The 12461-nt window shown below is 41.2% G+C and overlaps 1 protein-coding gene across 2 annotated transcripts in view; it reads left to right on the top strand.

The window, feature by feature from the left end:
* Positions 1–12461, top strand: part of NELL1 (neural EGFL like 1) — a 465040-nt gene that overhangs the window by 266206 nt on the left and 186373 nt on the right. For both annotated transcript variants that reach the window (XM_074999016.1, XM_074999015.1), the window contains exon 14: positions 9484–9606. In XM_074999016.1, coding sequence (XP_074855117.1) covers positions 9484–9606 — 123 coding nt within the window. The remainder of the gene's footprint in view (positions 1–9483; positions 9607–12461) is intronic.

Here is a 12461-nt window from a genome sequence, read left to right as displayed (position 1 = left end):
GTATGGTAAATGCTTCTTTTTGACATCTTGCTTACCTACTTCTTAAATTAATTTTTAACCTACAATGCTTTGAAAGGTAAGATTCTGTTTGCTAAACCAATATAAGGAAAAGAGCACAGTTACAATTACTGTTTTTTATCTTGTCAAGTATCGGAGGGGTAGCCGTGTTAGTCTGGATCTGTAACAGCAACAAAGGGTCCTGTGGCACCTTACAGACTAACAGAAAAGTTTTGAGCATGAGCTTTCGTGAGCACAGGCTCACTTCATCAGATGCTGGTCTTGGAAATCTGCAGGGCCAGGTATAAATAAGCCAGAGCAAGGGTGGGGATAACAAGGTTAGCTCAGTCAGCAAGGGTGAGGCTTACTACCAGCAGTTGATCTGGAGGTGTGAAGACCAAGGGAGGGGAAGCTGCTTTTGTATTTAGCCAGCCATTCATGTGTCAATACAAAACCAGCATCTGATGAATACAATACAAGACCAGCATCTGATGAAGTGAGTCTGTGCTCACGAAAGCTCATGCTCAAAACTTTTCTGTTAGTCTATAAGGTGCCACAGGACCCTTCGTTGCTGTTTTTTATCTTGTAGGATATAGAAGCTTGTGGGATAATGTAGATCAGATTTTTGTACCTGCACTGTCCCTTGGTATAAAAATAGCATGTAGGATCTTGTTATCTGGCTGATTCTCCTCTTAATGGACACACTAGGCCAATGGCACTGCTGGAATTTATGCCAGTTTGCAACTGTGACATACTACCTCAGTGATTATTGTTAATGAGATCTATTTACACATGTAAAGCAAGGTCCCTGGCCTCTGAAAATCGTTTTGTTTTTATTGCTAATGGAAAATGAGGGAGCCTGGTTTGCTCAGAGCAGTGGGGATAGGAAAGCTTTCAGCTCTAAGGTACCATGTAAAGTCCAGTTCAAGACAGGAGTGATCAAAACCCATTACCATCTGTCAGTTGTGAAGTGATCTGTGTGAAATGAGTTGGTTGTCTCAGTTCAGTTTCTTCTGGACATGTCAGTGCCACTGCCATCAATATTAAACTTGGCATTAAGTGTCTTGGATTGAATAAGTGTGGGGAAAAATTTCTGTTTTGATATTAGATCTGGTTCATCTGGCTCAAGATTGGGTCTTACTGATTACTCAGCATGGGCAAGATTTCACTGCTCCTGTTTAGAATAATAGAATCATAGGACTGGAAGGGACCTCAAGATGTCATTGAGTCCAGCCTCCTGCTGAAAGCAGGACCAATCCGAATTAAAACTTCCCAGCCAGGGCTTTGTGTAGTCAGAATTTAAAGACCTGTAGAGAAGGAGATTCTACCACCTCCCTAGGTTAACCCGTTCCAGAGCTTCACTAGTCTTCTAGTGAAATAGTTTTTCCTAGTTTGTTGCAGCAATATGTCCCAGCAATTTGAAAGGGCCTGGGGCTCCTGGCTGTCACCACTGTGGCCGTGAACCCTTTAAATTTCTTCTGAAGCACCACACCACACACTCCAGGCATCATTGAGGTCTGGGTGTTGCTGAGGGCTGGCGGCTCTGGCTCCACCCATTCTGCTGTATAGACTAGCACGGCTTACTCTCTGTTACATTCCTCCACATTATGGTTAGCTTTTCCGTAGAGCCTGATCCTCAGCCCCCCATTTGTATTTTAACACAGATACCAAACAGACATAGCATGTCTTAAATCTGTTCTTAATACTTAATCTGTTTTGAGACACTGTGTCAGATGTAGTACTACTTTTGAGTCTAAATGTATGCAACTTGCTACCCACTTGAAGCTAAGTCTGGGCGAATTACTTTTGCTTCAGGTATAATTATTAATTATATAAGGGCATGCAATACTGAAAAATAAGATTCTCCTCTTGGATTATTTGTTAGCAGATATCCCAAAGTGTTCTAATCAAGATAAACAGTTAATTTCATTAGATTTTCTATGACCACACGAGAAAGAACTACCCCAGAGATCTGTAACTACCATGCATAGCATTATATGTATCTAATGGTACATAAACAACTTCAGTTTTTCCAAACCCTCAGTGATATCATTGTAGATTTCTGTTCAGGTTCATGCTGTCTCTGTTGCCCGAGGCAGGTTGTTAAATGGAGCTGACTTTCCGGTGACAAGATTTTCAAATAGAAGTTTTCTGTGGGGACTTTACTTACTTTACGGATCTACAGCGGGCTGTGACTTTGGGAACAACAAAGGCAGGAGGGGAATGTTCATCCTCAGCAATACTTTGTAAAAATAAGACTAATTTCTTGGAAGTAATTTTCAAGCATATATGAAAGCAAGAGTGCATCTTTACCCTATGGCTGGGTAGAGATTTTTGTCTTTGTTTCACAAAATATCCTGCTGCAAATATGAATTGAGAAAATACTGTGGCTGTAAAATAATCCTCTTGTGCATTTCAGGAAAGGTCATAAAAGATTTTGAAATTCTAGGGAGACTTTGACTGGTAACAAACAGCTTAGTAATAAATTATTAGATTGTTGTTTTTTTGGTTCAGGCTGGCTAGGTGAGGAATTCAGGAAACCTGTACTTTACATTCATTCTGCTTAGTGCTACAGAGAGGAGAAATTAAAACAGCAGAAAGTAAGCCAGCAGCAAACACTTGATTCTCAGATTCATACTAATAAAGTAGTAATAACACTCTAATAATGCAGCATCTTACATTTGAGCATTCCAAAACTATGTATTATTGTTAGTTAAACGTCAGAATATTTCTGATGGATAATTATCCCTATTTTACAGATGGAAAATTGAGGCACAAATAAGTTAAATGATTTCCTCAGCCTCACTCAGCAAGCCTCTACTACATACGAAAATGTAAACCAGATCTCCTGACTCCAGAGTTACTAGGCCACACTCCTTTTTCATTATCGAGTAGTATATATTCTATAAATACCAGATATGGAAGACCTGAAAATGCAACCTCCAAGGATTTCATAAAGAAATTACCTTGGCTGTAAGGACTTTTTGGGTGCAAAATATATTCGTCCACCACACTGCTGCTGTGCATTTCAAATTACATTCCTCTCTTGGCAGATGATGATTGCATGAACTACTCCAGACTTAGAAATCTCATGCTTGACTTGCCAGAGGATAAGCAATCTGAACTCCAGTCTATCCTCATTGCATCTGACGAAGCAGGTCTTTGCTCACAAAAGCTTATGCTCCAAAATATCTGTTAGTCTATAAGGTGCCACAGGACTTCTCGTTGTTTTTGTAGATACAGACTAACACCACTACCCCTATGATACTTGTCCTCCAGGAGAGGGAGACAATTGTGCATGCTGCTATACAGGCTTCTATGGATGCTGTAGATGCAGCAGCGTGAACACTGACTGCAATAGTCATGAATAGAGCTTCTTGGCTCCAGGTGTATGAGGTCACTCAAATGCTCCAGACCAAGGTGAAAGATTTCCCCTTCCCCTTGACAAGGTGCAGTTATTCGTTTCAAATTCCTCCATTCTATGAAGGGCTCATGAATCACCTTGCATGCCATCAGTATGTAGATACCACTGAATAAAAGGAAGCACTACAGGATGTATCAGAGACCTAGGGCCCACTTTTCCAGTGACAACCACTCTGACCATTTGACCAAATGTCTAGACCTCACTGCCAGAAGCATAGGTGAATCCCACAACTGCACTCATCACCAAACCTCGGTCCCGCTTCCAGGATACCAGACTGAAGGTTTGGCTGAGGCCTTGAATGACGTCTTCCATTCTACATCTATTTCCAGTGGCCTTATTTACTCAGATCCTTCACCCTCTTTACTGCCAATAGTCTACCATCACATCAGACTGATGGATGCTGGAGATAATCCAATTGGGATGTGCGATCCTCTTCCTTTCCACACTACCCACCAACTCCCTTACCTAATCTCTCTTCAGGGAACTGTCCCATGAAAATTTCTAGTTGGAGGTTGATGATTTTCTTCAACTAAGAACCATGGATCCAGTCCCTGAATGATACCATGGAAGACCCGTCCTGGACCTCAGATGTCTCAGCAAGCACATAGACACCCACTAATTCAAAATGGTAACACTCAACTATAGTACAGTCTCTGGAAAAGGGAAATTGGTGTTCAGCCTTGGACCTTCAAGATGCTTATTTTCATGTTTTCACTCCCAAAACCAGAAATGCAGGAACTGTTGCTCCAGACTTGGGACAGAACTGGGGTGAAGGACAACACCTTCCTCATCTTATGGAGAACAACCTTCTCTCAGGCATTCCCTCCCATACTCTAACTATTCACGATGCCACAGAAGGTTCAGAAGGATGTAGCTGAACTTATCCTCATAGCCCAGATATGGCCATATCACCATGGTTCCCCTATCTTCATCACCTCACTTATATACCCACCAACTACACTCCTGAGCATGCCAGACTTCCTATACCAGAAACTTTGGTGCATCTATCACCTGAATCCCACTGAGCTCCATCTCAGAGCATGGCTTATCAGTGGTTCCAATCTGGGACAGTGGCCTGTTCCAAAGAAGTGAAACATATCCGCCTCAACAGCTGCCAACCTCAACTGGCTATGTTTACAAGAATAAGTGGACCCACTTTACCATCTGGTGCAATGAGAGACAGTTACATCTTAACACAGTGCCTTTATCACATGTGCTAGAATACCTATTTCATCGTAAGAGCTTGGGGCTCACAATCAGCTCATTAGGGGTGCATCATTCCGCTATCTGCGTTTTCCATGACTTTGCAGACAATGCCTCTGTATTGGTACATCCCATTATAAAGCAATTCCCTGCTGGAATTTCCAAGCTCTACCTGCATGTTCAACAACCAATAGATCCCTGGGACTTGAACCATGTCTTGCACAACCTTATGATACCTCCCATTGAAATGCTTGCAAAATGTTCATTATTGTACCCATAAGACTCCTTCCTCATGGCGATCTCATCAGGCAGGAGACTAGGAAAATTGGCAGCCATCATGTTGTTGCCACCCCACATGACATTCTCTGAAGGTTGGGTTTCACTTTCACTGCACCCATGTTTTCTCCCTAAGGTCATATCCAAGTTATATGTCATTGATTGGTTATTCTTCCAACTTTTTACCCAAAGCTGCACACCACTCCAAGGGAAATGACACTGCACACACTGTGTCTGTAGAGCTGTTATGTTCTACATTGACAGAACAAAATCCTTCTGGGCATCCAACCATCCGTTTGTTTCCATTGAAGATGAGTCTAAGGGCATACATATCTCATCAGGACACATGTCCAATTGGATCTCTTCAAGCATCCATCTTTGCTGTATGGTTCACCACATGGATCTGCCGTGCACTCAACACAGGCGATGGCCACATCGACAGGTTTCCTGCATAATGTTCCACTTACAGATATTTGTAGAGCAGCTATGTGGTCCTTGGAACACACATTTGCCCAACGGTGTGCATTATAGCAAGGCCCTATACCCACTGCAAATGTGAGACGAGCTCTTCTCTCTCCTGCTCACGAGTGACTCCAAAGTTCACATCCATCACTCTCTACTCCACTCAAGTGGAGCACCCACAAGGACCACTCAAAGAAGTAGTCACTTACTTTGTGCGCTAGTCATGGTTCTTTGAGATGTGTCCCTGTGGGTACACAGCTACCCACCCTCTTTCCGCTTCTTTGGAGTCCACCTCATACAGCTCACTGTGGAGAAGGAACTGGTGAGTGCTGCACTGTGCATGGGCAATAGGCAGCCAACAAAGAACCTCTGCTGCCACAGAAAGATATTGCTCAGAAAAACTTCCAAGCTGCTGTCATGAGAACGCTCCGATATCTTAAGTGGAGCACCCTCAGAGAGATCTCAAAGAACTATCATTACTGCACAAGGTGAGTATCTGCTTCACCATGGTGTTGAATGACTGGGGCAGGTGTTGTCTTTTGAATGAACTACCAAACAAAACCATTTATTGCAAAACTCTTGGGCCATTTCTACACAGGCCACTTTCTTCGAAAGTGGCATGGTAATACACGGCCCAAAATATGCTAATGAGGTGCGGATGCAAATTCCCTGTGCCTCACTAGCATACGGTCACATGATTTGGAGTCTGGAAGACCATTCTTCCGGACTCCACAACACAGTGTAGAAGCGCGGCCCCCGGGGAGCTTACAGAAGGAAGTCCTTCTTCCAGAGGCCCCTTCTTCCCGAAAATTTTTGGGAAGAAGGGGCCTCTGGAAGAAGGACTTCCTTCTGGAAGACCCCCCAGGAGCTGCGCTTCCAAACGGCATTTTGGAGTCCAGAACGGTCTTCCGGACTTCAAATCACGTGACCGTATGCTAATGAGATGCGGGGAATTTGCATCTGTGCCTCATTAGCGTATTTTGGGCCATGTATTACCATGCCACTTTCGAAGAAAGTGGCCTGTGTAGAAACGGCCTTGCAATATTAAAAATAGCAGAACACTTTCTTGTGACAATGAGAGTGCTAATCCTGGTCAGTCTGATTTGTCTTCTGCTCTGCTTCTCTGAAATTCCCTCTGTAGGTTTATTTCTCTTTCTGCCAATGGTTACATAGGTTTTCGGGCTACAATTTGCCATTAGAGAGTTTTGCTTATGCATGTTATGAATCATGCCAAGGTGAGGCCATAAAGTTTAGGAATTTTTCATGAATGCTCTTTAAAGAAACAAAATATAAAAACCACACCATTCTTTGGTAAAACCTTAAAAGGAAGAATGAAATACAACATAGGATACTGACAGGGCCTTAAGAATTTTCCTTTTCTCACAGGCTAATGTCTTTGGAATAAAAAAAATGTGTTAACCTGACAGAAGATCAATTCTGACTCATTCATACTACATCTGTAGCTAACTCTTCTATTGCTTTGTCTACACAAGGGACGTTTTTTAAAAAGTTCCCACCTTTGTAGCTGCCCTACTGTTATCAATTTTTGGACTATCTTACATAGTTGCACTGGTGTTAGCAAAACTGTGCTCCCCTATGTGGGTTAGTTTCCCACAACCAGAACCATTGTTAACACTGTGCCAACTAAATTTTTTAGAATATATCTAACTGACACCAATGTGTAGAAGGCCGCAGCTGTAGAACTTTGTTTACATGAGACGCTCTATTGTTGTATGCACCTGGGGAGAGCCCTGAAGGAATTGAGTTTTTTTTTCTTCCAAACATAAATATTTCCCCTTAGATGGGATGTTGTTTTTACTGTGAATGGCAAGAGAGGAATTTATTTAGATTGTCAGGTTTTTAGGGCAGGGCTGATTTTATTTGTGTATGTGGTGCCCACCACAATGGGGGCCCCCTGTGCTTCTCATGATACTGAAATACAGATCAGTAAATGCACCAACTTTCCTCTCTAAGTGAGATTTAGAGGAAAAATGTTGTTTTGAAAGAAAATGTTCTAAGAATGGAATTTGCTAGTCATCTCCGGGGATGGTTGGATGGTTATCACTATAAAAGTTTTTCTTTAGTATGCCACAATGAGCTGAGTTGTGTGTGGTGGTTTTCTTAATCGAGATAGCTGTCACAAGACCTAGGTTGCTGTGTAGATTCCTTTGAGTTGTAGAAGAGTTCATGCAGTGCCCAGGAAGGAGCCTAACATTCAGAATAACTAAGGCTCTGGAAAAAATAGAGAATAGCTAGAATGAGTCCTACAGCAGAGCAAGGCACCAGCATAAACATGAGCCTGAAATTATCAGCTGAAGCCAGGTATATTTTATGCATGAATTTTCTGTTTAAAATGTGAAAAGGAAAGAATAAAGTATCCCTATGACATTCTTTTGAAAAATTATGCAAATTCCATATCACCTAGCCATCGAATGTGTTTGGAAACATTATAAAGCCAATAGATAATGTGCAAAGACATATTTATGCTGTTTTAAGAAGATTTATTCTAGCAGAGCCCTTGCAATCCGTCACTCAGACAGCCTGAATTATCCTGCGGTACATTGTCAACCTGGAATTTGGTAGACTCTGTTTATAAGGCATAACCCTGTTCCCACTAAAGGGTACCTTTCAGCTGTCCATTAAAGAAGAGTCCATAAAGTCCAACTTGACTTTTGTGTTAGCAACAATAAAATAAACATGAGCAAGAAACACTTCAATGTCTGCTTTGTAATCCCATCCGTTTTCTTGCACCCCAAGCTATGCTTTGCATCAATGCACTGTAATTCCTTCACATAAAGAGAATTAACAAATTAACTTCAGGTAATTGTTGTCATCCTTTTAAAGCATTCAGCTTTGATTTCTGCTTGCAGTTCCCCTGCAAGAAGCAGGCAAAATATGACCACTATATTTCTAGGATGACACGTCAGCATCTTTTATTTCCTCCCTTTCCCCTCCCCATTTAACTTCTGTCACATATGCAGAGGGACAGGTCTGGCTAAGCTGTATGAGAAGTGGGAGGCTTTGCAGTCAAGGTGGCTGGTTCTATACTACCTTAAACTGATGCTTTTCTGGAGCAGAGGGTAGCATCACACACAGGCTATCTCTAGACTAGATGGATTTGTCGGCAGAAGTTTTTGTCAAAAGATAGGTTGAGAGAAAAACTTCTGTCAACAGACTGCGGCCACACCGCAGGGCAGATCAAAAGAGCAATCCACTTTGTTGACAGAGAGCAGCCGGAGTGCCCAGCCGCTCTGTCGGCAAAACAGCCAACTGGAAGCTTAGCAGACTGGGCTGCCAGGTGTCCCAGAAGCCCTGTCTGTTGACAGAGGGGCCCCCAGAACATCCAAACCAGCTTTTTATTGACAGATCTCTGTCGACAAAGGTTTTCTTCCTCATGGCGAGTGGGGTACAGCTATTGACAGAAGTGCTACATTCTGTCAACCTGCTGTTGTCAGAATGCCCTTGGGAATCTCAACACTTCCCAGGTTTTGTCAACAAAACAGTCATTTTGCAACAAATCCCTCCAGTTTAGATATGGCCATACAGGTATGAGGGGGGGAAAGTACGTTGGAGGCCCCTCAGCCCTGATGGCAGATTGAGTAGTGAGAGTAACACAGGGCCCATGTATCTGGAATATGCTTTGAGATCCCTTAGTCCAGAACCTCAGAAGCATAGAATACTATTTTATACCAAGCTTTAACCCAGCACGAGTTTGTGTGTGTTTGACTTTCAAAGACCACGTTGTGAGTGCACCTCAGCATAACCAGTTCTCATCTAAGTATACTTACCACTCTTGTTAATGGGCTGTGATGGTGAGGCTTCCCATCACCTCGGAGATGCTGCAGTGGTACACTTTATACTGTGACTGTTATGGTAGCAGTGCTGTGCAATCTGCCTAGGTAGTTTTCTTGTCTTCAGCCTAAATAAACAAGCTACTCCTGCCACAAATATTTCATTGAATCCTGGAATTGAAGCAGTCCCACAGTAGGTTCTGACATCTGAATCCCTGCTGTGTTCAGCCATTGTGGCAGCCTTGTTATTCGTTCTAACTCAGTTTTCAAATGTCAGATCAGCAAACTGAAAAGCAGGTCTTTTTCTCTCTTGTATTTTTTTTCTGGTAGAGCATGATGAATGTGGCAGCGGACAGCACCACTGCGATGAGAACGCAATCTGTACTAACACTGTCAGGGGACATAGCTGCACCTGCAAACCTGGATATGTTGGGAATGGGACCATCTGCCGAGGTAGGTCTGTTACTCTGGGAACTTGATAAAAGCTGAAGACTCTATTAACATTTTTGACAACTGCCTAAGTTCTGGTGACTCCTGATGCTTTGCTGGCTGACTTATCACTTGGTGAGTATAGTGTGCATAGAGAGAACTGATTTGTGCGGAACCTCAGAACAATTCCTGAATTGTTTAAAAATGCCTTTAAGTTTATTGCCAATTAAAGTTGCAATTTAACTCTGGGTCATGAACTTTTAAATTGTTCTTTTTCTTAAGCTGAGTTAGTGTCAGCAATGCCATGAGTTACCACCTTTATGTTCTAAACTAGCACCCTTTCAGCTAGTATAATCTTTTAAACTAGCATCATGTAGCAGTGTCATGGGATTTTTAAAGTTACAGAAGTGATTTGATAGTGATGTTTCTGTCCATGATGTGTTTTAGTTTACAGTACACCTACAAATAAAGATCTGCATTTAGTAGATTTCTCTGTACTTGGTATCTGGAATCAGTCCATCTCTCTGTAAAATGGTAGGGAGTTTTTCAGTTTTTTTGTTTTGGTTAAGAAAGAAAGATTAAGCTGTTTCATAAAAATTGAAGAGGAATTAGACGCCATCAACCAGCTGGCTCACTAACAACTGCAACTTGGAAATGTCATTGAATTGTGCCTGCAACGCCTGTTGTTGTGTAGTTTAGGATTTTACTTGTCGCATAAAATGCTATTAATTGTCCCATCAGTGATTTCCCAATTCCTGGCTTCCAAAATACTATCGCCATAATGGCTAATTTGTTGGAGAGTACTGGTGATGAAAAGTAATAGTCCATCCTAAAAACATTCATATGCACTTAGATTTGGGGAGAAATGTTAACTTTTTCAGTGTTACAAACTGGCAGTATTGTCTTGAAGTTTAGATTCTTTACCACAGCTTCCACAGTATATCATGTGTCAAAATAGACTGTGTCATGTGAGTATCTCTCCATAGAACTAACTCTCTGGTGTGCACAACCATGTCAAGATATTTAGAGTACATAAAATGGTTTCTAAGTGAAAATGGCACAGGCTTCAAAAATGAGAATGCAGTGAAGACAATAGTCCACGTTTATGCTAAAGAAGACAAATTTTGGAATCAGTTTTGCCTACTCTTTTTTCCTAAATTTTGCTTGCAATGATTGAAAGTTCCAGTACTTCCAAATAAAATTTTGACTGGGGTGAATGAATACACTCCTTTGTAAGTCTGACAGTGGCATTTCCTCCCAGAGACTACAGGGTGTGGGACAAATTAGTGACTCTGCTTTGTGCAATGGCTCAAACAGTAAATTTGTTGTTGTTGTTGTTGTTTTACTTTGCTGTGTTTACATACCCAGAATTTTACTTTGAGGTTCAGGTTGAAAGGGCTGAAAAACTTGATGCAAAAACTCATCTAGCACCTGTGAGTTTACCTGGAAGATCAATAGAAAAAATATTCAGTGTTCTTTTTTAAAGAAGAAATTAGAGAGAACCTGGAAGGGGAAATCAACAAATCTGTTATGATTTATGAATAAAATTTTAAATCATTAATAAAAGCACATGGTAACAGGCTGCTGGTTGGAAAATTAATGCCAGTTGGAAATTTTAATGAACTTGTGCTGAAGTTAAAGCTTGAATTGAAATACCAAAGCAAGAGAATTTTAATTTAATTTCAAAATATTTCTCCCAGTTTTGTTGTTGAAATGCCTAGAATTACACAACTGAATAAAGCCATAATTGCCTTTCAAAAAGTGGATATTGTGGAAATGCAAAAAAACAGAACTGAAGCAAGTGGAATTTTATGGTTGTTTACACCCCAACTGAGAAGTTTATCGACAGAACCCATACTGAAATTTTTTGGAGTCTGAAAAAGTTACATTCTCTAATATTCTGGATGAGAGAGCGCTTCTCAGTGGGAGAAGCTGTGGGATTTTAGGTAATACTGAAATGGTAAGAGACATGGTAATCACTAAACACAAAGGCTGTAAAATAATGGGCCAGATTGCTTAATAGCAAATTGTGTAATATCAGTCAAGTCAAAGGAGCAATGCGGAGGATGAAACCAGCTGAGGATCTGGCCCAGGTCATGTTTTACTTGAAAGGTTTTAGAAGTGTTTTATACACTTTTACAAATGGTGTTTATTCACAGCAATCACTTCCACTACCACTGATTGTGAACCAAGGCAGCTTATAGTCACACACCACCACCATACACCAATAGGGGAAGGATAATTTTGTAGCTGAAGGAGAGTACATAGTGTCTGTTCCAGGTTCTACCATATACTTCTCATGTTGCCAATACAGCTATACTCTAGCTTATTGTCTCTCTTGGTAAATTGTGGCTGATGATAACCATGTGGTGAGGCTTAATCAACAAACTCAGCTGTCCTTGGAAGGTTCTATAAAAATGTAGAATTTTTTTTAAAATATATTTTAGGATAGCAAGAGTAGTTTCATTCTATTGAAACGTCGAGAGCTTTCAGTAGACACAATGAAAGTAGCCTCATAAGAATTTGTCTTGGACACCTGAACTAAAGAGAGGGTGAGTCTGGGTGTGGGTCAGGTAAAGTAAAGAGAATCTGGGAAGCCGAATCAACAATCTCTCGATTTATGAATAATAATGTTAAATCAGTAATAAAAAGCATACAGTAACAGGCTGCCAGTTGGAAAATTAATTTAATGCACAAAGGATTGTGTCTGTTTCATCATAAATATAGTGGGCTAGAGAATTCCAGAGTATAACTGAAGAAGGACAAGGCGCTTTAAAAGTGGGCATGGAAATTATCAGTAAGAAGAATGGTGTAAAAGGAAATACAGTAATCCCTCGATTTACACAAAGTTTGTGTCCTGGGCAACCGCCACATAAATT

This window comes from Carettochelys insculpta, chromosome 6, assembly GCF_033958435.1.
Source record: "Carettochelys insculpta isolate YL-2023 chromosome 6, ASM3395843v1, whole genome shotgun sequence".
Taxonomy (NCBI): domain Eukaryota; kingdom Metazoa; phylum Chordata; order Testudines; family Carettochelyidae; genus Carettochelys; species Carettochelys insculpta.
Note: the sequence above shows the minus strand (reverse complement) of the source record. Positions and strands in the feature narration are given on the sequence as shown.